Source organism: Corythoichthys intestinalis, chromosome 8 (genome assembly GCF_030265065.1).
Source record: "Corythoichthys intestinalis isolate RoL2023-P3 chromosome 8, ASM3026506v1, whole genome shotgun sequence".
Lineage (NCBI taxonomy): Eukaryota > Metazoa > Chordata > Actinopteri > Syngnathiformes > Syngnathidae > Corythoichthys > Corythoichthys intestinalis.
Genome location: NC_080402.1, coordinates 13224287 through 13250696, shown reverse-complemented (window position 1 = coordinate 13250696; position 26410 = coordinate 13224287). Strand labels below are relative to the sequence as shown.

Sequence of the window (26410 nt, the reverse complement as noted above, 5' to 3'; positions counted from 1 at the left end):
GCAATTTATTATGTCACAGAGATTAAATGTAAAAGATATACATGCAGTTCATTTTGTTACAATCAAATATTACCATTTTAAGGTCTTGTAACATATTTCAAAGCCTTTATTTCCTTACCAGACATTGCACTTTTTATGGCAGCTTCACGTTGCTCCTCAGGCACTGTCAGACTGCCAAAGCGCTTGCCATGGCGGATGGGACTGGTGCGGGTCGGGTGAGGAGACAGAGGCGGCTGGCGTGAAGGATGCAATTCCTGTCATTTAGCATGTATGATTGCGACAGAGGAGTTAGAGCCTGAGTTATGTACATACATAATGATGATGTGCAGTGTGCTTGAGTGTGTGATATAAACTCACATGGCTGAAAAGCTCATTAGTTAGGCCCAGGTAGTTGTGCAGGGCTAAAACGGTTACTCTCTGGAGACGAACCATGATAATCTGAAGGGTGGAAGTTTGTCAAATAAATTCAGGCAAACCACATCTGGTGTATGAAGCCATTAATGGAACAACCTCAGTTCATCCATAAAAATGCATTAAATGAATGGTCTGGAAATTAAATTACCTGGATAAATGAAAACATCTAAATACAGCTAAATATAAATACTTTGAAGGTATCAACAAGGAACAAACCTTACCTGTACAACCCGCACCAGGCTCTCTGGATACTTCTCAAATATAGACAGGAAGGCCTCTACTGGTAAACGAAGAACAGTGGAAACCTCAGCAGCACGTGCCGACACTGTTCTGTAAGGCTTCTGGTGGCCCTGGACATACAGAAATCCCTCTCAAATTTTATTTTATAATGTGTAAATATAAAGACATCAGTTATGGGACTGAAAGAAAACTTTTTTTTTAATCATTAAAAACTGACTTGAATTTTGCAATGGAAATAGCAATATGGCCCGGTGTTGCTCAGGTTTGTGTAACGTGAACGCAATACACCCGAATCGCAGATAAAACCTATATCCTTATCCAGTGTATCACAAAAGTGAGTACACCCCTCCCATTTCTGCAGATATTTAAGTATATCTTTTCATGGGACAACACTGACAAAATGACACTTTGACACAATGAAAAGTAGTCTGTGTGCAGCTTATACAATAATTTATTTGCCCCTCAAAATAGCTCAAAATATAGCCATTAATATCTAAACCCCTGGCAACAAAAGTGAGTACACCGCATGGGAACTACGTACAGTTGTGGTCAAAAGTTTACATACACTTCTGAAGAACATAATGTCATGGCTCTCTTGAGTTTCCAGTTATTTCTACAACTCTGATTTTTCTCTGATAGAGTGATTGGAACAGATACTTCTTTGTCACAAAAAACATCCATGAAGTTTGGTTCTTTTATGACTTTATTATTGCTGAACAGAAAAAAAGTGATCAAATCTGCTGGGTCAAAAATATACATACAGCAGCGCTAATATTTGGTAACATGTCCCTTGGCCATTTTCACTTCAATTAGGCGCTTTGGTAGCCATCCACAAGCTTCTGGCAAGCTTCTGGTTGAATCTTTGACCACTCCTCTTGACAGAATTGGTGCAGTTCAGTTAAATTTGATGGCTTTCTGACATGGACTTGTTTCTTCAGCATTGTCCACAGGTTCTCAATGGGGTTTAAGTCAGGACTTTGGGAAGGCCATTCGAAAACCGTAATTCTAGCCTGTTTTAGCCATTCCATTACCACTTTTGATGTGTGTTTGGGGTCATTGTCCTGTTGGAACACCCAACTGCGCCCAAGACCCAATCTTCGGGCTGATGACGTTAGGTTATCTTGAAGCATTTGAAGATAATCCTCCTTCTTCATTATCCCATTTACTCTCTGTAAAGCACCAGTTCCATTGGCAGCAAAACAGCCCCACAGCATAATACTACCACCACCGTGCTTGACGGTAGGCATGGTGTACTTGGGGTTAAAGGCCTCACCTTTTCTCCTCCAAACATATTGCTGGGCATTGTGGCCAAACAGCTCGATTTTTGTTTCGTCTGACCACAGAACTTTCCTCCAGAAGGTCTTATCTTTGTCCATGTGATCAGCAGCAAACTTCAGTCGAGCCTTAAGGTTCCGCTTTTGGAGCAAGGGCTTCCTTCTTGCACGGCAGCCTCTCAGTCCATGGAGATGCAAAACACGCTTGACTGTGGACACTGACACCTGTGTTCCAGCAGCTTCTAATTCTTGGCAGATCTGCTTTTTGGTGATTCTCGGTTGAATCTTCACCCTCCTGACCAATTTTCTCTCAGCAGCAGGTGATAGCTTGCGTTTTCTTCCTGATCGTGGCAGTGACAAAACAGTGCCATGCACTTTATACTTACAAACAATTGTTTGCACTGTTGCTCTTGGGACCTGCAGCTGTTTTGAAATGGCTCCAAGTGACTTTCCTGACTTGTTCAAGTCAATGATTCGCTTTTTCAGATCCATGTATGTATATTTTTGACCCAGCAGATTTGATCACTTTTTCTGTTAACCCATAATAAAGTCATAAAAGAACGAAACTTCATGAATGTTTTTTGTGACAAAGAAGTATCTGTTCCAATCATTCTATCGGAAAAAAAATCTGAGTTGTAGAAATAACTGGAAACTCAAGAGAGCCATGACATTATGTTCTTCACAAGTGTATGTAAACTTTTGACCACAACTGTACATCCCTAAATGTCCAAATTGAGTACTGCTTGTCATTTTCCCTCCAAAATGTCACGTGACTCATTACAGGAGTGCTGTCAGCATTGCTGCAGATATTGAAGAGGTGGGGGGGTGGGCATTCCCACCGCTATGCTTGACTGTAGGCATGACACACTTATCTTTGTACTCCTCACCTGGTCGCCGCCACACATGCTTGAGACCATTGGAACCAAACAAATTAATATTCGTCTCGGGCTTTCTTGTGTACCGTCTTCAGAAGAGGCTTCCTCCTGGGGTGACAGCCATGCACACCAATTTGATGTAGAGTATGGCGTATTGTCTGAGCACTAACAGGCTGACCCCATACCTCTTCAATCTCTGCAGCAATGCTGACAGCACTCCTGTTACGAGTCACGTGACGTTTTGGAGGGAAAATGACAAGCAGTACTCAATTTGGACATTTAGGGATGTACGTAGTTCCTAAGAGGTGTACTCACTTTTGTTGCCAGGGGTTTGGATATTAATGGCTATATTTTGAGTTACTTTGAGGGGAAACTAAATTAACTCTATTGTATAAGCTGCACACAGACTACTTTTCATTGTGTCAAAGTGTCATTTTGTCAGTGTTGTCCGATGAAAAGATATACTTAAATATTTGCTGAGATGCGAGGGGTGTACTCACTTTTGTGATATACTGCAGATGCAGCTCTAATGTAGTAATAGCAAAAGGACACTATAAAAGGGGTTAATGCGCAATCGCTTTTCCATCACTGTGTATAGTATTGGGCAAGTGACGTGGAGTAGTGTTGTATCGGTCGCGAACGATTCGGTCTTTTTGAACGAATTGTTTGGGTGAACGAGACCGAACTAATCACCATCTGCACTGATTCGTTCTATGAAGTTAGGGCTTGTTCGCTGCGTGGGAGGGCGTTGAGCAAGCGGCAGCGTCTTCTGACATCACACACGACCAATCAGACGCCAGCCTCATCGCGGGCAGGGGAGGGAGCGGAAACAGAATCAGGGCGTCTGTCACTCACTTCCACGTGTAGCCAATAAGCAGCCAGCGTGCACGCAAGGGGGCAAGACTGAGTTATGTCACTTCCCGTTCAGTGACTCGGTCCTCCGGTTCCTGACCTAGCTTGCTGCTAACTTGATTTTCCAGTAATGCGGTGAACGAGTCAAAAAATGGAAGGAAATGACTTTGTCACATATTTGTTAATGTGGAGCCTATCAAAAGCTGCTCAAACAGACAAAACACCACACAAATCTAGCGAGCAAATTTACAGTAGTTAAAACACGGGTAGCTAAAAATAAAAATTTTTAAAAAACACGGGTAGCTACGAGGCAAGCAAAAGTGAGCTGCGGTTGCGTGACGGCACTCACGGCAGTGAAGGGGGCAGAGAACTGTCACTATATGGAGGCTTCATGGCAGCGATATTTACCTCATATGCGCACAGAAAAAATATTTAGTATTATCACCATAATACTGATTTGCAATGAAACTATATACATGTCAATTTTTTCCGACTGTTTTATTTTATTTTTTTTTTTCGTGTCGGGTGTTGGTTGATTTGACAAATTATGTCCATCCGTCTATCATGTGCTACTCAAAAACAACGCACGTGGACACGGGAGATGTCGCAATATGTCTACATTTTTCTTAACAGACTAATGAGAGTAGAAAGGCAACATCGTAAAGAGCAAACAATTATTTCTCGTCAGCATTTGACGATCTGAGATGAGGGGGCGACAGGGGAGCTGACCGGATTATTTTATTTGATAATACCAGTGCAAAAATTCAATACGATCATCTTAATACTGATTTGCAATTAAACTGTCGAATATCAAAATGTAGTATTGTTTTTATTTCAGAGCAGCACATTTGACAACTAGCTATTTACACTTCAGTTTTAACAATAGTGACCTAAAATAATAGTGATGAGCATAAAAACAAAAATACAACAGAGCGAGAGGTAAATATGATGTGTTGGTCGTTCCATATTTAGAAATTAAACTTTCAATTTATTTTTATTTTCGTGACAGCAAGCATGCTGCGTTGGCTGGTAGCGGCAGCATTGTATATGTGATCAAGAACATGCTAAAGAAAGTCCGTGCACCCCCGACCCCAAACCCCCACTCCCCCCACAAAAGGAAAATGTTTAACCGTGTCCTAAATCGAAATGCAAGCACGAGCCATGACTTTGAGCCCATAGAACTAGGACAGACGATGCGGAAGTTCTCCCTCGCTTTTGCAGCAGCGGGAGGGAGACGAGGCTGTCTGTAAAAGCTGAATAATACCGCCTGTCACTCATTTCTGAAACTACGACGAGCGGTGCCTGTGTGCAAGAGAGGGAGGGACCAAGCAATGTCACTTCCCGTTCAGTTATACTGCGAAGCGGTCTTTGGTGATTCGTTCGGCAACGTCACTTCCCGTTCAGTAACCGAACGATTCGTTTGGGCGGGGAGGGAGATGAGGGGGGCGAACGATTCGTTGAACGATTTGTTTGAACGAATCTTTTTACTGAACAAACCGGAATGGATTCGTTTACTCAAGTGAACGACAGATCCCGTCACCAACGTGGAGAAGAATTTGAGAGATAGTTTTTATGTTTCACGCTTGCTGTTCTTGTGCCCCATACACTGCACAACCCCAAGAGTCAGCGCCTTTATTGAACAGAAAACACCAGAACATAACAACGGAAACCACCATTCTCAGTCATGGTCGCCACAACTCGTGCGTTAAATGCGTCAAATATTTTAACGTGATTCATTAAAAAAATTAATTACAACCTGTTAACGCGATAAATTTGGCAGCACTAATAATTATATAGATTTATAGAAGGGATGTAAGAGTTTGTATACACGTGTGAAAACGCATGGTAGAAAAGTGGACGTAACATACCGTGATGACATCTAAAATGCTAAGGAGGCTGTGGACGCTGTCTCCAGGGAAAACCTCCTTCACAACACTTTCTTTGCCATCCTGGGAAAAAAAAGTAAACAGCAGCACTTTGAATGTCCCGTATGTTTAAACTGAAAGCTAAATGACCTGCCATAACACCTTTCCCATCCCATAATTTCCACTTTTCATTGAATGTAAGGGATGAAACCCAAAAGAGTGGCAATTCATACAATTTCTGCAAAATGTATATACCATTCCAGTAAGGCACAGTTCTAGTTTTCCATCTTGAACCACGTAGATGCTGCTATCCGGCTGGCCAGGTCTGAAGACATACTCCCCTTGTTGGAATTGTACAAACACCATGTGCTTGCAGAGCTCTAAAAAGAGGGGCTTCTCAAAATGGCCCAGAACACTGCAACAATAAGAAAGTGAAAGTTGACTTTCCTAGGCATTTCATGCATATCTGTTGTATGATTTGGCTGAACCTACCGGACATTTTTGAGCATATAAAGCACCTCAGAAGGAAGGTGAGAATTGGCCACGTCAAATTCTGTAAGATCAGCCTCTAATACGGATGGAGGAGGCTCCTTAGCCTCCAATGTAGGCACTTCCTTCTTAAAGCGCAGGATCCTACAAATAAAAAGCGTTTGAGTTGAAATGTCAGAAGAGAAGTGTTGTTCTTTGTGACACAAAGCTTTTTTTTGTACTTTTTGGCAATGTTGAGCATCTTCTGCTTCTTTTTCAGGCGTGGTCGAGAAGAGGACGATGTACCCACCAAGGAAGAGGTAGACTGGGAGACCTTTGGAGACATTAATGTCGACAATGAGAAGGCGAATTGCTATGAATTTAATTCCTGGGAGCATAACTTACTTTACGCATGATCTTTCGCCCATAGAACATGACTTTGTCCCTCTTGCGAAAGCGATATTTAGGGGCCTCCTGTGCTTCTAGGTCTGCCAACAAGAACAAAGATAATCAAATATAGAGATACATTCAAAATGTATCATATCTAATTAACGCAACACATAAAAAAAGTGTCACAAACAGCTACTGACTTCGAAGGTGGATCCGCCGCAGTATGAAGAAGAAGAGGATTGCAATGATGACTATGGCGACACCAGCACCAATTACGATCCCCATCATCTGTAGGGAAAAAAACCCTGTATTTAGTGGCATTGAACATAATGATGTGCAGTACTACACTGAAAAGCTATATCTGTATGATGAAAAAATATACATTATCAATGAACTTCTTAGTAAAAAATAAATAAATAAATAAACAGGACCAGTAAAACTCCTTCACAACACTTACCATACTCGTCTGCAGCTCCTCCTCCACAAATGTCTTGATTTCATTAAACTCGTCCTAGGAGGGTGAAATGATACATTATTTTATTACGTTAGACTTTCACTTTAGTCTTTCATATGAAACTGCATATTGACAGTTCTGGAAGAGCATTCATTGATTTTTTTGTCCCCCAAAAAATCTTTTGAACATTCTTTGAAAAAAATATACAGGTACTTCCTGGGTTACGACGTACCCGAATTATGTGGTTTTGACTTTACGACGCCGGAGTCTCGTTGACCATTTTCTCTAGTCGTTATATTGTTTTTGTCTCGTAAACAGTACCTTAGTATCTTATCGTTTACTTTATTAATATAACTGTTCTGCCCTTTGGTGAAACTACTGGTGCACGATAATTATTGGTCCGATAATAGGAATTATGACGTCATCCCAATAAATCCAATAACACAATTAATAGGACCGATAATACAGTATGAACTGTGCTCACTGGCTGGGAAATCAGTTGACCATTTGCGGGGCATTGCTGCCACCTGCCGGTCAGAATAATTCACTGCATCTATAATTTGGCCCAGAAACTCATTCACTTTACACAGTGCTGTGTCTAGCGTTAGCATTGACAATCGTGAATGCTTTCTGTTACTTACGTTTCCGCCTCGGAAATATATGTCTGTAAGTATTTACTGTATGTTTACTATAACCAGGGGTGCACATAATTTTTTTGCCCAGGTTCTCAGAGGTTTAAAAGTGGGATGTCCTCCTCATAAGACCTCATTGAACGTGCATGTTTAGCTTTGTAAAATGCGAGCAAAAACACGTTTGTCAGTGCATGTCGCTGTTCATTACCTTTATTCCGCCCTATTCCGCCACTTGTCCACTTGTCCATAGGGCGAGTGGGGTCCTGTTTGACATCGATAGTTTGCTTAATTGCCACATGCTCTGTTTTTTTCGTGTTTTTCAAAGTTTGGATGGCTGAAATTCTTTGACCCTACATAAAATGCGCTGCTCTTATCGGCGACATTGGGATTCTCACGGCACATTTTGTACCGCATTTCCGTGCGAGCATCATTTGCTTCTAGCCACGGTACCTCCTGAAGCCACTTTTCAGCAAAAGTCCTTTTTTTTGGTAGCTCCGGTGACGTCTCTGTCGTCTGTCTGTCTTTTGACGGGGGTGGGGGAACACGGAAGTAATTACTCAGTGTGGCCTGCCTTTTCGACATTTTGAGAAGTTATTTTCTCGAGTCCGCCGCAAATACAGTGGTCAGCCATCGGTACGCAAAAGCGTATGGAAGCCGTTGAGGGCCAGCGCGTTTGTCTACGTCCAGTACGCATGCGCGCATGCGGACCACTTATGTGCACCCCTGACTATAACATATGGATGTACAATTTATGTTTACTTCGGTGGTGAAGGGTCATATGTACAGAACTTCATGAGTTGTTGTGTTATAGAAGCCAACCAATGCTTAAGGCTAGTAGCTCAAGCTCGTGTGCTATGCTATACATACATATAATAGTTGTCAATGTTAGTCCTGTCAGCATGCTTGGTAGGATTTTATACTATGCAGAGAATAAACCTCATACTTTATTGAGTATGGGTTCACTCACTGCCGTTTGTATTGATTATTATAAGGCAAGCCATTAATCCTTTTTGTTCTACCATATTTTTGTTATGAGGAATGAGTGATAAACCTTAATATATAATGTTTACAGTGTTAGTTATAAGTTAGAAAGTTATTGAGAGGCCTTTTGGTTATTGATAGGCTTGCTGTCCTAACCTGTCTCCCAGGTTTAGAAAGTTGTTTCATGGACCAAGACCACAACAGTCTCCTGTAGCACCAGATATTTTTATCTGATGACTAAGCACAATACCTGTTGGGTTTATGTTTTAGTTCCGTGCTCATTGTTCAGGAAACACATCTTTAATTATATTGACTAATTGATTGTGATTGACTCAAATTACATTTATTTGAAAAAATAAATATTGGCACTTTATTTGAAGTCAAGACTGTTCTTGTCTTTGTTTTGTTCATTATAATAATATACATGTCATTATGAAAATTCTGGTGAGATCAAGGACAAATCTATGTTGAATCCACCATTATTATTTTTTTAAACCTCCAGGTGTTCAAAAACTCGGGTGAATATACATTAAAAAAATTATATATTTATTATCGGTTATCGATATCGGCTTTGAGGAGCAGGAAGTTATCAATATCGGTTTCAAAAAATGGATATCGTGCACCCCTAGGTGAAACATTTATTTAATTATAATGTTGAGTTTTGTTTTGTGATGGATGCTTTTATTTCGGTGCAGGAAGCGTGGAGCAGATAGTACTTCCGCACGCGAGTAAGAGCGCATGTACCCACGAAGAACCTATTTGCGTACAAGGACACAGAACAAGAGCGTGTTTGCACCCTCAAAGAAGTGAGCCAGTGAGAGAGAGAGGGGAAAGATTATAGCCTAGCTCGCTGTCTATCTAGGACTTAGCTCCAACAATTTGGTGAGTACAGTACAATGGATTTTGGATAGGTATTTGCGATTTAGGGGGCATTTATGGGTATTTAAAGGGTTACTTCTGACTTACACGGAAATTCGGTTAACGTTGCCAGCGTAGGAATGGACCTCACTGTATATTGTTAATTTAGCTATGGGGGATGGGTAATAGTTCCATGCTGCTCCTATTTGGACATTTGAACGTATTGCATTGTATTTTGATTCTGTAACTATTATGTATTGAGAGTGATGGCACGGAAGAACTTTCTATGGCTCTCTGGACATTTACGATTGGCTGTGTTTGATAACTTGGAGTGAAACTTTAATTTTTTTTTAATTTTTTTTTTTTAAGTTGGGGAGGGGGGGTGTTCTGTATTTTTGTAAAACCAATAAAAAGAAATTTGAAAGAAAGAAAGGAATGGACCTCGTTCATAACCCGGGGACTACCTTTATTACATTTTCAATTTCTGTCACTTTGGAGATTTTCACTATCCGTTGACTGTACCACTGTTGTTTTCGTCAACAAACAATTTTTTCATGACGATGACGTCACGATGACGCGCTAAAAAAAGTATCTTGGGAGACATAACAAGGTGGATGCCAGTTGTCGTCTGACAAGATGAGAACGAGATGAAAATTCGCCATAGTTTACGTCATAAGTTCACAATATGTGATATTTTCTCATTGTATGCGTAGTTAACACATATCTGCTTGGTAAGTTTTGTTTTCCTATTTTGGCTATGCCATATTGCTTTAGCCTTTAAAGGTCTGTGCTGAGTGATCATCACACACTAAACTAACTTGTAGCGTTAGCATAGCGTTCGCATTAGTATAGCGTTCACTTTAGCATAGCGTTCACATTAGCATTTAGCGTGGTGACACTGTGAGTGTCTTCTTAGGCTCTTGGAAACTTTTTACGGACAGTTCGTGGCATCCAGGTGTGTTTAATTTAGGGCTGCAGCTATCGAATATTTTAGTAATCGAGTAATCGACTGAAAATTCTATCGAGTAATCCGATAAAACATTTTTTTTTTTTAGGTAAAGAGAAATTATAAATATACATGAGAAAAAAGACATATAATCCAATATTGAACCATTTTCAGTCAATCAATGTCTTTATTTTTGATGTACATTGTTGAAAACAGGCAACAATTGCATCTCAGATGTGACTAGAAAAAAAAATCACTGCTTTCACTCAAAAAACTTGAAGATCTTATTAAAAAAAAAAAACATATTTCTTACCTAAAAATGTAATTACGCTGAATAACACACATCACTTGAAAGCTACGTGTTTTTCCCACGTGTTTCAATTGAATTTCCATTTGTGTCAGACTATTTTTAAGTTCTAGTTAAGTTTTAAGTTAGTCTAAACTGTAAGTACTGATAGGATTTTGAGTTTTTGCACTGTTCAAAATAAATGTACAGTATGATACTTGCTGTATTGGAGCACATTAGGGACCAGTGCTACTTGGTGTTTTATTCAGCAATGACTACTGAGCTAAAACTGACAGTTAGCTTTATTATGTTTTAATTTTACACCCTCATCACTCTACAGCGCTGTGTTTTTACAGATTAAATAAAGCCTGTATGTAAGACACGTTAGCCACGCATCGACAGTGGTCATAATCAATAGAAACCTAGCCCTCCGAAGGGCTAACGTTACGTGAGCGAGTGACAGTAACGTTATATTTATTAGCGCCGAGAAGTCTACTGCTTAAAGATAGCGGCTGTTTACTAACGCTGCCCAGATGCGGCCGAGTCTGTCATTTCGCATCTAGTCCTAAATGCATGCGATATCTATGAGACGCATCGGACACTACCTGCTACCACACTAGCATCATGCGGGCATAGTTTTTAGCAACTTCGGCGTAGTTTGTAGCGGCTGTCGGCTGCAGTAAGTTTTTTTTTTTTTTTTTTTTTTTAAATTGCTTCTTCCTGTACGCACGTGACGTCAGCGAGTTGTCCCGCATTAAAAGTAGTCCGGGCAAAACGTGATGCTTAGAGCTGGCAAAATTAAACCATTCCTCGAGGTGAATAAAATTACTCGGATCAGTTTTTAAACTCGAGTTACTCGAGTATTCGTTTCAGCTCTAGTTTAATTAATTGCAAATAATGTGCCATTTTTATGCTGAGTGTGTATTATCATCATGAAGATGGTGATGTCCTTGTAGACTCTACAATTATGTGCTCGTCTGTCAATGGTCATTCGAAATTGTTGGAAACATTTATTTATTCATTCATGGACTAAAACCTTTAAAGTTTATAAACGAAAACATTTTGAGAATTGACGACTAAAATTAGACGAAATTTGTCTGAGTTTTCATTGACTAAAACTAGACAAAGACGAACACATTTTGAAATGACTAAAATATGACTTATAAGTATTTTTGTCCAAAACACTAAGACGTAAATTAAAAGGGCTGCCAAAAACAACACTGGACTGTACCATTAAACTAGTGATGCACGATAATACATTTTTCAACCGATATCGATAACCGATAATTTTCTGCCCCTTCCACCCCTTAACCGATAATGTCATGCCGATAATTCTATTTAAATATGTATGTAAAATTTTAAAGTATACAAAGATCAAATGTTACTGTGTAAAAATGTAATTTAGTGCTATTTTTTTGCCACATCAAATGTGAACAAGTAGTAAATTCCAACAACTAAACAATGGCAATGACATTGTGTAATGGTAATATTTTGGCAACAATTACTTAGAGAGTAAACACCCAAGTTGCACAAAAATGCCTTTAAAAGTAAGCCATTCCTAACATATAACACATTACTACACTGCAAAAACACCTCCTTAAAAGTAGCAGAATTGGACAAAACTGTTGATTGCGCACATTTGGAGGCTAAATCAAGTATATAATTATCGGATTGCATTATCGGTAGAATTTCGTTTTATCTGGATTATCTGTGTGACATCATAATTGCCATTATCGGCCGATAATTATCGGTGACCGATATTATCGTGCGTCTCTACATTAAACTGATCAAATATCCAAAATTTTCAGCTCCAAATTTTTCATCCAAACATCACTTTTCTAGGACACCAGGAAAAGGATGGATCAAACTTATCTACCTTTTGAAGGATATATTCCTCATTTTGTCTGTTACATCCAACTTCAGACATTCTTAATTAAAAAAATAAGCAGAGCAGGTTTTGCAGCATCCAGTCAATGATACTAGAATTATGTTTTTCTAGTTATATGCCTGCGATAAGGGCATATTGACAAGTGTATGAAGAGGAAAGGATTATGCTTCAAATACTTTGAATACTGAGTGGTACTGGCAGATGGTGAGAACAAAGGCAGCAGATGCACCTAAAAATATACAGTACCCAAGTGTCGAGGATTTTTTTTTTTTTAATTCATCTTTCTTAACAACAAACAATTCCAATAGGCTTCTTATTTGTCCAGAGTTACTGAATGACAAACCAACCTCTGGGCCATTTATTTGGACCTCTTCTTCCGAGGTACTCTGTCCCATTGTAAGCCTGCTTCTTCATAGGGGTGATCCATAAAAGTCTGCTGAAACAAAATCATGGGTAGGGTTAAAGTTACAATGTAGTGCAATGGATGCGTAAACAGGTTTTTAAATTGCAATCATTTCAACTTCAATTGTTTTCTATGGATTTTTTTTTTGTTTTTGAAATCATTGGTTGACTCAAGAACACGATCTATTCAACCTAAGCAGTTCAAAAGTGTCTCTTCCGATTAAACTCCATCAAAAATAATAAATATGAAAATCCATAAACATTATGAACTAGCAAGACAATGAATGCTACTGTGGTTGCGTAAAAGCTTAGCAAAGGGGTTCAAGATCGATTGTCACTGTCAGATTACTGTAACAAAAATTTAATCTCTGGATCAAATCCCTGAAATGAGAGCAAGTGACACACAGGAGTCAAACGATTGCATTCTGAAACATCATGAACCAGGGGTCACTGAGCCTGGCTTTTTTCATAAAAATCAGACATATAATAAACCCATGCAGATGGTAGCTACCCCCAGTCCTCCGTCCCCCTAAAGGGATTATCTTCTTATTCTCCTCCAAAATTTTTTTATTTTTGTTAGGGCCGCAACAATTAAATACTATTACGGCTGCAACGATCAAATACTGTATATTTTTTTTAATCAATACACACATGCGCAATGCGACACGTGTAACACCGCGTAACGTATTTACGGAAGTAAATATGGTCCCTTAGGGAGGGCTCGGCTGTTACGCTTTTTTGGCAATTTGGCTGTAAAATCTGGCTGTTTTTGTACAATTTCATTGTTATCACAACCAAAACAACGGCTCAGGGAACGCCCACTTTTTTTTTTACCAATTCTGGCTGTGACATCAAAACCAGAACTGATGCTCATGTCTAGCTCTCTAGCACTGAATTAGCTATTGCATGTTGACAGAATGACAGAACGCTAACACGGCAAAAAGACAATAGAAACCCTATGGATAGCCTGCTAGCAAACTGCAAAATTCTGCAGCTCATTCTGGGTGTAACATAATTTTATGTTAGCAGATGTTTTAGTAGTTGTGGCCACGGCAGCTGAGAAAGGAAGATTAATTACAATCTAATTTAATGATTAAGCCTTTTCCGTCACAATTTTTGGATAGATTTGTGTACAATATACAGTGGGGAAAATAAGTATTTAGTCAACCACCAATTGTGCAAGTTCTCCCACTTGAAAATATTAGAGAGGTCTGTAATTGTCAACATGGGTAAAGATGAGATCCGCCCGGAGTTCCTAAAGGCTCTGGATGTTGTAGGGGTGTCGTGGCTGACATGCCTCTACAACACCGCGTGGACATCGGGGACAGTGCCTCTGGATTGGCAGACCGGGGTGGTGGTCCCCCTTTTTAAGAAGGGGGACCGGAGGGTGTGTTCCAATTATAGAGGGATCACACTCCTCAGCCTCCCTGGTAAAGTCTATTCAGGGGTGCTGGAAAGGAGAGTCCGCCTAGAAGTCGAATCTCGGATTCAGGAGGAGCAGTGTGGTTTTCGTCCCGGCCGTGGAACAGTGGACCAGCTCTACACCCTCGGCAGGGTCCTTGAGGGCGCATGGGAGTTCGCCCAATCAGTCTACATGTGTTTTGTGGATCTGGAGAAGGCGTTCGACCGTGTGCCTCGGGGAGTCCTGTGGGGGGTGCTCCGGCAGTACAGGGTACCGAGCCCCTTGGTAAGGGCTGTTCGGTCCCTGTACGACCTGTGTCAGAGTTTGGTCCGCATTGCCGGCAGTAAGTCAAATTCATTCCCAGTGAGGGTTGGACTCCGCCAAGGCTGCCCTTTGTCACCAATTTTGTTCATAATTTTTATGGACAGAATTTCTAGGCACAGCCGAAGCATTGAGGGGGTCCGGTTTGGTGACCTCAGCATTGAATCTCTGCTTTTTGCAGATTATTTAGTGCTGTTGGCTTCATCAAGCTGTGACCTCCAACTCTCACTGGAGCGGTTCGCAGCTGAGTGTGAAGCGGTTGGGATGAAGATCAGCACCTCCAAATCGGAGACCATGGTCCTGAGTCGGAAAAGGGTGGAGTGCCCTCTCCGGGTCGGGGATGATACCCTGCCCCAAGTGGAGGAGTTCAAGTATCTTGGGGTCTTGTTCACGAGTGACGGTAGGCAGGAGCGGGAGATCGACAGGCGAATCGGTGCAACGTCTGCAGTAATGCGGACTCTGCACCGGTCCGTAGTGGTGAAGAAGGTGCTGAGCCGAAAGGCAAAGCTCTCGATTTACCAGTCGATCTACGTTCCTAACCTTACCTATGGTCACAAGCTTTGGGTTGTGACCGAAAGAACTAGATCCCGGATACAAGCGGCCGAAATGAGTTTCCTCCGCAGGGTGTCCGGGCTCTCCCTTAGAGATAGCGTGAGAAGCTCGGTCATCCGGGAGGGACTCGGCGTCGAGCTGCTACTCCTTCACGTACAGAGGAGCCAGCTGAGGTGGCTCACGCATCTGGTTCGGATGCCTCCCGGAAGCCTCCCTGGAGGTGTGTTCCTGGCATGTCCAACCAGCGGGAGGCCCCGTGGACGACCCAGGACACGCTGGAGAGACCATGTCTCTCGGCTGACCTGGGAACGCCTTGGGATCCCGCCGGAGGAGCTGGTTGAAGTGGCTGGCGAGAGGGAAGTCTGGGCTTCCCTGTTAAAGCTGCTGCCCCCGCGACGCGACCCCGGAAAGAGCGGAAGATAATGGATGGATGGATGGATGCAATTGTCAACATGGGTAAACCTCAACCATGAGAAACAGAATGTGGAAAAAAACCCAGAAAATCACATTGTTTGATTTTTAGAATTTATTTGCAAATCATGGTGGAAAATAAGTATTTGGTCAACACCAAAAGTTCATCTCAATACTTTGTTATGTACCCTTTGTTGGCAATAACGGAGGCCAAACGTTTTCTGTAACTCTTCACAAGCTTTTCACACACTGTTGCTGGTATTTTGGCCCATTCCTCCATGCAGATCCCCTCTAGAGCAGTGATGTTTTGGGGCTGTCGTTGGGCAACACGGACTTTCAACTCCCTCCATAGATTTTCTATTGGGTTAAGATCTGGAGACTGGCTAGGCCACTCCAGGACCTTGAAATGCTTCTTACGAAGCCACTCCTTTGTTGCCCTGACTGTGTGTTTGGGATCATTGTCATGCTGAAAGACCCAGCCACGTCTCATCTTCAATGCCCTTGCTGAAGGAAGGGGATTTTCACTCAAAATCTCTCGATACATGGCCCCATTCATTCTTTCCTTTACACAGATCAGTTGTCCTGGCCCCTTTGCAGAAAAAAAACCCCAAAGCATGATGTTTCCACCCCCATGCTTCACAGTGGGTATGGTATTCTTCGGATGCAATTCAGTATTCTTTCTCCTCCAAACACGAGAACCTGCGTTTCAACCAAAAAGTTCTATTTTGGTTTCATCTGACCATAACACATTCTCCCAGTCCTCTTCTGGATCATCCAAATGCTCTCTAGCGAACCGCAAACGGGCCTGGACGTGTACTAGCTTCAGCAGGGGGACACGTCTGGCAGTGCAGGATTTGAGTCCCTGGCGGCGCATTGTGTTACTGATAATAGCCTTTGTAACTGTGGTCCCAGCTCTCTGTAGGTCATTCACTAGCTCCCCTTGGGTGGTTCTGGATTTTGCTCACCGCTCTTGTTATCATTTTGACGCCACGGGGTGAGATCTTGCATGGAGCCCCAGATCGAGGGAGATTATCAGTTGTCTTGTATGTCTTCCATTTTCTAATAATTGCTCCCACAGTTGATTTCTTTACACCAAATGTTTTACCTATTGCAGATTCAGTCTTCCCAGCCTGGTGCAGGTCTACAATTTTGTCTCTGGTGTCCTTCGACAGCTCTTTGGTCTTAGCCATAGTGGAGTTTGGAGTGTGACTGACTGACTGACTGAAGTTGTGGACAGGTGTCTTTTATACCAATAATGAGTTAAAACAGGTGCCATTAATACAGGTAACGAGTGGAGCGTCGTTAGACCTCATTAGATGAAGTTAGACCTCTTTGACAGCCAGAAATCTTGCTTGTTTGTAGGTGACCAAATACTTATTATCCACTCCAATTTGGAAATAAATTCTTTAAAAATCAAACAATGAGATTTTCTGGGTTTTTTTTTTTTTCACATTCTGTCTCTCGTGGTTGAGGTTTACCCATGTTGACAATTACAGGCTTCTCTCATCTTTTCAAGTAGGAGAACTTGCACAATTGGTGGTTGACTAAATACTTATTTGCCCCACTGTATGGTCTGCTATCATTTTCAAGTCATTTCACAGCACCTTTAAAATTATCATCTACAGCAGGTGTGTCCAAGTCTGGTCCTAGAGAGCCCCTATCCATCTTAATTCCCATGTCTTCCTTCTCCAACACACTTGAATCATATCATCAGGATCGTTGTCAGGCTCCTGCAGAGCTTGCTGATGAGCTGATTATTTTATTCAGGAGTGTTAACGGAGGGAGACATGGAAAACAAGCTGGATAGGGGCTCTCGAGGACCGGACTTGGGCACCCTTGATCTGCAGTATGCAGTGTTGTTAATTTTACTTTAAAAAAGTAATTAATTACAGTTAGAAATTACTTCTCCCAAAAAGTAATTGCGTTAGTAACTTAGTTACCTGAATGTAAGAGTAATTCGTTACTTGGCAAAGTAACTAGTGATCATTTTCATGTTTTTTTTTCCTCAAGAAGAAAAAAACAGGTCACACAATGTGAGTTTAAAGGGTTTTGGGGACAATTGGCCCTAGCCCAATTCTTTACCCTCCACTTAACTAGACACAAGGGTATTGCGATAACTTGATAGTAACCTTTGCTATGTGTGAAAGTCATTTAAAGTTGTGAATCAACCGTTAAAGTTGTTAAAATTGCTCCCGTTATTGCATTAGTTCCCTTATGTCTATTTTCAACATGTGTAAGTTTTAAAACCCTTTCATCATTTAAAGATAGATTTAAGTCAAGATTTTGCCGATTTAGGAGCATTTTAGATTTAAAAAAAAAAAAAAAAAGTTACTTAGGTTCGCTAGGAAGGATCTCTACATCAGAGCCTTCCTCAGAGGTCTACTGCTTTAAGATGGCGGCTGTTTACTAACGCATGTAGTCCTTAAAACATGTTGCCAATGCAGCCCTGTCTGTCATTTGCATCTAGTTCTATTAAATGTGATATCGACCATATCATGTGGGAGCAGTTTGTAGGCTATGGCTACAGTCAGGTATTATTGGAGCCACCTGGCATCGCGTTTGCAACGGCGTCTTCCCCACTCCTGCTCTGCTCTCTCGTCTCCGTGAGTCCGTCTCTCTCAGACTTTTTTTTTATTCAACCAACTTAGTAACGCACGCCTTTTCCGCCTTAGTAACAGTAATAGCGTTGCCAAGATGAGAAAAGTAATTAATTAGATTACTCATTACTGAAAAAACATAACCCCGTTATTGACAACACTAGCAGTATGTTTGATTCTGAATAGAATATTGAAATTGACACTATGACATCATTTGATCGTTTTTATTCACAATTTCTATTGTGTCCCTTGTTTTTTTGGAATGAGGTTTGAATATGGGTATCTGAACCTTTTGGAATTTCTCACGTATCTGCATAAAATCATCAAATGTGATCTGATCTTTGTCAAAATCACATAGATGTAAAAACAGTGCCTGCTTTAACTAAAATCACCCAAACATAGGTTTTCATATTTTAATGGAAATAGCATTCAAACAATGACAGAAGGGGGAAAAATAAGTAAGTGAACCCTCGGCCTAAGGAGACTTAAAGAGCTGTCTGTCAGACAGTTGAATCTAAAAAGAGGATGGATGCTGCAACAAGACAATGATCCAAAACCCGGAGGTAAATCAACTCAAAAAAATGTTTCAGAACAACAAAATACACGTTCTGGAGTGGCCAAGTCAAAGTTCAGACTTGAACTCCATTGAGATGCTGTGGCATGACCTAAAGACAGCGATTCATGCCAGCCATCCCAGGAATTTGACTGAACTACGGAAGTTTTGTAGAGAAGAATGGACCAAGATTAGTATTGATCGATGTGCCAGACTGATCTGCAGCTACAGGAAGCACAAAATATTAAATGTGAGGGTTCACTTACTTATTTTCCCCCCTTCTCTCATTGTTTGCATACTATCCTCATTAAAATATGAAATCCTATAAAGGGTTGGGTGGTTTTAGTTAAAGCAGACACTGTATTTTCATCTGTGTGATTTTGACAAAGATCAGATCACATTTAATGATGATTTTATGCAGAAATGTGAGAAATTCCAAAAGGTTCAGATACTTTTTCATACCACTGTAAATGACTTTCATCTGGACACTAAATGCTTTCAGGACTTGCATGTACTTAGGACTGCAGGCTGGCATCAGCTGCGTAATGAGCCTGATGCACTTCCTGCCCAGTCGTCATCATCAGCTCATGGTTGAATGTCACTGCACTGCTGTATACTGATCAAATTGAATTACTCAAAGGCTGGGGGTTGTGTCATGTTGCATGAAGTAAGAGACAGTGACAAAACAATCTTCAGGACAGTATGTTGCAGCAATAGAGCAACCACAGCAAGTATCATCTGTCCGCCATTATCCTTCAAACAAGAAGCTTCCGTAGTAAAGCTTTTGAATTCAGTCTATTGGTGTGCCATTTAGAGGAGAAATGGCAATACTGCACTAAAATATAACTGACTTTGCACTTAAAGCAAATGACAACAGAACTAAGTGGAAATCAATCGCACCCGTTGTCTGCGATAACAGTTTTGGGGGAACCGACCATCCATGCTCCAAAGTGCACTTTCTATTGTGCTGATTGTTTGTTCAAACATAATGCATACTAGTGGGTTTGAATTTGAGTGCGTGAGCTTGCCACTGCACCAAAACTGTTTTCACCCAGGTGAGCCTCAATCCAAACATTGACCAGCTACCTCTTCCTTCAAATGCTTTTAGGAGTGGTCAAAACAAATGCTTGTAGCCCCACAGAGATGTGATGAGGCAAGAGGCTGGCTCTTGCCTCTCTCCACTCAGGCCAACATCTATTGTTCTCTATGAACAAAGCTAGTGTTGACACCACTGTCCAGAGCAAACACTGACATGCTTGTGTAATATGATGCGCATTTGTACAGTGTTTAACGCAGCACTAGGTAACTTTTCAACCTTCATAACATATTTTCTTAACATCTGTGATGATACATCGACTGACAACTAGTTTAATGACACTTCTTTTATATCTTGTGGGGGTCTGTATCGCTTTCACCGGCACTAATTAACTTTGAGAAGGGTGGCAGGAACCCTGCCACACAAAAAAACTACAAATGTGATGACTGCTTTATGGCATACGTCACTCCCCCCCTTCCCTATCAGTTATAAAGACTGAAGTCGATGCGAACTCTTCCGCGTGAATTCTACAAAGATGGCAGAGCAACAAAACAGACAAAAAGTTTTGTCCGAAGAGGGGACAAAAAGGCTACAAGGATAAAATGGTACTCTTGAATAAACATTGGCCCACCTTTCACTCGCTGGCTTGTCGTGTTGGGTGGGGGGGGGGGGGGGGGGGGGGGGGTGTTAGCCACACTAAAGGCAGATTTATGGACAGTTTACATGGCGACTCTGCAACACCAAGACGCAATGACTGTGTTGCGGCGTATGGTGTTGGCGAAGACTCAAAACTTGGAATCCTGCCCCCAAAGTGGAAGGATTCGATTGTGGGGGCTTGCTCTGCATCCATATCGGTAACATCAACACTCGCACACGTCACATATGGCATGTGCAGCCATGCTACTAAACATTAAAAACAGCAAATGGCAGAACGTCGGCTTTAATTTACTGTTTTGATCATATTTTTAATTTAAATATGTTAAATGTTTCCATTTATGAGCCTTTTGGAGCAAAAGAAAAATGCCATTGCTTGGAGTGGGCGGGCATGTTGTCTTCCGGGCTGAGGAGGTTGGTGGAGTCAAAGTGCATCATTCGCTGTCGCCTTGTAAATCTGCACTGCCACCTAGGGCCTGGCATGAATACGTTTTGATGCAGAATTGCGACATTGGTCGAATGGAGATGGAACCATATAGATGCAAACATGAAATTTTTCGTCTTTTCGGAGAGTCACCATATAAACGGCCCCTTATGCTTCTGCGTTCCGGTTACGGCGGCGCGAGAACATGATTTCACGACACTGGGAAACGCAGTCTTCCTTAAGGCAAAACACTACCGCTTTTATCCACCGGCATCGCTAAAATCGACCAAAACTGAAAAGTTACCTACAGTGTTGGGATTAAAGCCATTATAAAGCCATTATAAGCTTGCTAACGTTTTTATGTTTGCTAAACCTGAATGCTAGCCTCGTTCCCATCTCCCACTGTCAGCCAGCATGAATGCTGCTACCATCTTGAGGACGGCAGACGCTTTGAAGGTGAGGGGAGGAGTAGGGGGACGAGGCTACCTGAATGCACCCCCTGGATAGATGCGATGGAAGTGATTGTGATTGGCTGAGGGTTACAGTCATGTGTCATGGTAAGCCAATCACAGCCGGTGTTTTCACACACAAACCGGAACAGCGCGTGCGGCAAACACACACACGCAAAACAGATGCAGAGGGATATGATGGCAGAGCATTCAGAGGAAAATTTGTCCTTTACGAAGTGGAAATATAAACACTATTTCAAGTTGGTCAAAAATAAAGGAAAGAACGTGCATGTAAAGTGTAATTTATGTCCCGGGGCAAAGCTTTAGTCGACATCTGTGGTTACATTGTTTACTGCTGATTTTTGTTTTATTATATTGTTTACTGTTTATTTTTGTTGCACTTCAAGTGTGGGATAAATCTGTTGCTGGTGAGGTGCAATAAATATTACAAGGTTCCATAACACAACTACCTGTCTGTTCTTCTCTATTCAACTGACTCGAATACAGCTCAGAAAATTTCAAATTCTTTGACATACAACAACTTCTTTTTAAAGTAACGAAAATAGTTACTTTCCCTGGTAACTAGTTACTTTTACTATAGAGTAATCCAGTTACTAACTCAGTTACTTTTTGGAAGAAGTAGTGGGTAACTATAACTAAATACTTTCTTAAAGTAACGTCAGGGTGACCATATTTTGATTTCCAAAAAAGAGGACACTTTGCCCGGCCTCGAGATACTTGAATTTTACTCGAAGTTCACTCAAAGATGCCTATATCACTTTAATATATTTAAAGTGTGCCTCCTCCATCCGGACAGAAAAATTCAGTTTTATTCAAAAAAAAAAAAAAAAAAAAAAAAGCCAAATAGTATATATTATATACTATATGGAAATAAGTTTTTTTGTTGAACAGGCTTTATTTTTACTAAAAAATAATAAAATAAAATAAAATAAAATAAAATAAAAAATTAAATAATGACAAAAAAATATATATCATGCAGACCCGTGGAAATAAAGTAAAGTCAATACAGACACACAGTAGGCTTGTGGCACATAAACATTTTTATAAATTATCACGACAACTGTCGTTGAGAAATTGTTATTCCCACTCAATTTTTATTCTCATTCAATGTTCTAGATTGCACGCAAACAATAACTAAAATAAACTGACAAATTATTCAACCGGCATGTTTCCAAACGTAGCAGTTCAACTACGTTTCCCATAATGCGTAGCACGGCTCAGTTAGCTCACTGATAGCTACCCTATTAGCGAGTACCGGGAGACGAGGCAAAATCAAACTTTGCTATATAAGTTTACAATCATCTGTAGCACAACGATGCAACACCAAACGGGATTTTACAGATCACGCCAGTACAAACCTCCGACAGAAGTCAACAGTTGCCATTATATACGTATTTATAGTAAAACACTTAACAACTGTGCAGGCGCTCCCACTTAGAATATAATACTAACATTCAACCAAATACACGAATGCAGAACAATTAATACAAGACTAATACAACATACTGCATCTCTTTGTACCCATATGTTGTATAGTATATAACAGAAGACACATGAGCGACATTAACAGAAGATAAACTAACAGAAAGTTGTACGGAGCACTATAAACGTCTCTTAAACCTACTCCTTATTGTAGTCTGTAACTGTCTGTTTTCTTGCCAAACCGTCAACCCAGTAGATGGCGGTAATGCCCCATAATACAAGGGGTAAACTGTACTCCTTCTCCCGCCTCTACTAGTAGGAGCCACGACAACGCAGGCAAGCGCTGCCTCCCAGCGGCCGGAGGGATTTTCTTCAAATTGGTCCTTTGAAATATCATAAAAACCGGACATTTTCATGAATTTTTAAAACCCGGCCGGATTACGAGGACACGACATGAAAGGTGGACATGTCCGGGCAAAAGAGGACGTTTGGTCACCCTAAGTAACGTGCCCAACACTGGTTACCTAGTGTTGCTTTAACCCTTGGGACTTGGGACATCCCCAATGAAAACTTGCAACAGGGCATAACGTGAGAGTACATGCAGACATGTCAAAACTAAGCACCTTATGGTATGAAGGGCCAGCAAAAAGTAAATAAGAGAAAGGCGAGCCTATTAGTGTTAGCTCATATTCTTCCCTGCAGTCAGAGTAGCTATGTGAAATTAAGCACCCTCTGCCCAAGGTGTTGCCAAACTGACTTGTTGAAAAATAACAGGGTCGTCACGTTTTAAACACAAAGGACATCGACTAAAATTCAACTGTTAAATGCATGCAAGACAATCAATATAGCTGTACTGTATAAATCCCCAATCAATTAGCTGTGTTAGCTCGTTGCTGCATTTCCATGAAAACCTATTAGATGACTGTAGGATTGTTTGATTCAGCACAGAAGGGAGGAAATGTTGTACGGAAATGTCAATGCTTTTCTCGATATATCGGTGCATTTGAGAAAGGAAACGCTGGTAAAACCCTTTCCTACATTTAGCGCAGAGGGCACAGGGCTGCTTGTCCCATTTGTAACGTCATCTGTGCGAAAACATAAGCTAGCGGTCGATGCTACCGATAGCGGTCCACCACTGGCATTCCACCCACTGGAGAACCTCTAACAACTCATTCATTACACATTTTACTTAGTGCGAGAAGTCACTTGCGTCTCATTATTTACTTTTCCCTTTAATATTTGTATTCAGGTAAACACCAGCGGTATTATACACTGGGACGGTGAGGCGTACTTTGCACCACTCTCATCTCATCACGACAGGGTAAACACTCAATGATACGATTCACATATATATACAAAACCTGAACAAAAACATACATGTAAAAGCAGACACATTAAAAACCTGGAAGGAGGTGGCATTTACCTGAACTGATGGGCACCAGATTTTTCGTCAATGACTGTCAAATAACAGGAGAGAACACATATTTGATACTCCGCCTTCATTCCTCCACGATAGGCTAAACCAATCCGGAAGTAAAGCGGAAGGGGGAATAAACCAATCACAGTGCTTGAATAAGATAGGGGCTTGTCAATGCGAACAAAATATTGTCCAATGACCATTGAGAATTATGTTTTTTTAGTTATTTATCTATCTATTGACAGCTTTTACATCTTACTGTCGGTGGAAAACCTTATGATGACTTTTTTTCCACGTTACTGCAATAAGCAGGGGTGAAAGTGGGCGGGAACGGTCAGGAACGCAGTTCCGGTATAAGATTCAGGGCCGGAACACTGTTCCGGTATAAGATTCAGGGCCGGAACGCTGTTCCGGTATGAGTTTCAGGGCAGGAACGCTGTTCCGGTATACGGTGCTTTGATTCTGCAAATATGACGGCAACTGTCAAAACGCTATGTGAAAAAAAAAAAAGCTAAGCTGCCACACATGCATTTCATCTCCAAGAAGAAAACAATCTACCAACATCAGAAAAAATATATATATATTAAAAAAAAAAAAAAAAAAAAAAAAGGACAATGCAACAGATAATGGATCAAATCTTTTAGAGCAAGGAAAGAGTTAGGGTGGCTTATTTATCTTATTTAGTTTTATTTGCTCTGATGGGGAGGTTCAGAACATCTTAGCTGTCAATGTGCACTTTGAACTTATATTTGTTCATTTATGTTAGGCTACTTATTAATTTCCTTATGATTTAAAAAACTCACATGTTTGCGCGATCTTCAAAATATATTCCATTTCTCTTTGCATAAAATAAGTCATTTGTACTTATTTTTCTGAATGTATGTTACTGTTATCTTTATTATTAAAAAAAACAAACAAGTAAATGTTTACATTATCTTCAATTTTAATATACATCCTATGTTCTTAATTAGTTAAAATTGAGATTTGGCATTTAGTATGTGAGTAAATGAGGGAAAATAAAAATTAGAGGAGATGGAGGTTGGGGTTATAGCTGTTTTTGTTAACTTTTATTTTGCAAATCATTGAAAAAAATACAATTTTGAATTAAAAAAAAAACAGTTTTTGTATGTGTTATAGAAATAACTGACCAAAACAGTTATCTTAGCATGTCAGTAGTGCCCCCCCAAAAAAGGGAAAAAATCAATAAAAAATAAAATTTGTGGCTCCGTGGCGACCTTCAGGTCAGTAAGTTCCGGCAAGAAATTCGAACCACTTTCACCCCTGGCAATAAGCTATTTCCGGTGATTACGAGAAGCATTTATTTCAGGTGCTACCAAAGTACACTAGAATGATCAAAAGCTTGCATTATATAGTTCAGGTACTTTGTGCTCCCGTAGGTTTTTGTATATGATATTATTATACATACTAGAAACTGCAATTTCTGGAGAAATTACTATGGGGCTTTGCTGTGTGGTGAGAGAGCTTAGCCCCGCCCAGATTGGTTTGGGGGGCATTTCAGGGAAAATATCAGGTCACTTCCTGTTGACTTGGTGACATTTCGGATTTGGAAATGAATGTGAAATTTGGACGTCCATGGCCGTCAATGGCATCGATTTACATATTCGTCAATGGAATCCAAGTACATTGGCATCAACAGAATCAACATACATGGCCGTCTATGGGATTAACCAAAGTAAATGCCATTGGAAATGGAATGGAAGAGTTGGACATCCATGGCCGTCAATGGCATCGACTTCCATATGCGTCAATGGAATCGGGGACATTTGGGGGAGACGTCCTATTGATATCTGGTCATTTCCTGTTGATTTGGGGACATTTGTTTTTTTGCCAATGAAAATAAATGGGAAATTTGGACGTCCATGGCCGTCAATGGCGTCAACTTACATATGCGTCAACGTTGTTATACATATTACCGTAATTTTCAGACTTTAAGACACACCTGACTATAAGCCGCCACCCACCAAATTTGACACGGAAACAACATTTGTTCATAGATAAGCCGCACTGGACTGTAAGCCGGAGGTGTCCTCACTGTATGGGATATTTAAACCAAAAGATATTAACCGGTAACAATTTATTTGACAGCGGGAACATAAAACTGTCCTAACTCCTAAGACCAAATGAACCACCATGAAATTTTGAACTAATAGGCTGCAAAGCATTAGTGCTTCATTTGGCCATCACTGCTCCCTTGGTGGAGAGTCCACCTCTGCTGCCACCTGCTGTCAACACTGTTATCGTCCAACATGTCTCCTAGCATTAATTGCAGCGCTATAAATGTAAATAACTAGAGATGTCGATCGAG

The 26410-nt window shown here is 40.8% G+C and overlaps 1 protein-coding gene across 7 annotated transcripts in view; it reads right to left on the bottom strand.

Moving 5' to 3' along the window:
• pnpla6 (patatin-like phospholipase domain containing 6) overlaps positions 1 to 24184 on the bottom strand; it is a 92280-nt gene extending 68096 nt beyond the window's left edge. For 6 of the 7 annotated variants that reach the window (XM_057842972.1, XM_057842971.1, XM_057842970.1 and 3 more), the window contains exons 1-12: positions 24091 to 24184; positions 12771 to 12856; positions 6836 to 6889; positions 6579 to 6666; positions 6394 to 6476; positions 6231 to 6322; positions 6013 to 6153; positions 5776 to 5935; positions 5524 to 5604; positions 636 to 764; positions 358 to 438; positions 119 to 254 (exon numbers count right to left, since the gene is read on the bottom strand). In XM_057842972.1, the coding sequence (XP_057698955.1) occupies positions 119 to 254; positions 358 to 438; positions 636 to 764; positions 5524 to 5604; positions 5776 to 5935; positions 6013 to 6153; positions 6231 to 6322; positions 6394 to 6476; positions 6579 to 6666; positions 6836 to 6889; positions 12771 to 12818 (1093 nt within the window). In that variant the 5' untranslated portion in view covers positions 12819 to 12856; positions 24091 to 24184. Of the gene's footprint in view, positions 1 to 118; positions 255 to 357; positions 439 to 635; positions 765 to 5523; positions 5605 to 5775; positions 5936 to 6012; positions 6154 to 6230; positions 6323 to 6393; positions 6477 to 6578; positions 6667 to 6835; positions 6890 to 12770; positions 12860 to 24090 lie in introns of all 7 variants that reach the window. The other variant, XM_057842969.1, reaches the window with a different exon arrangement.
• Positions 24185 to 26410: the final 2226 nt, after the last annotated feature.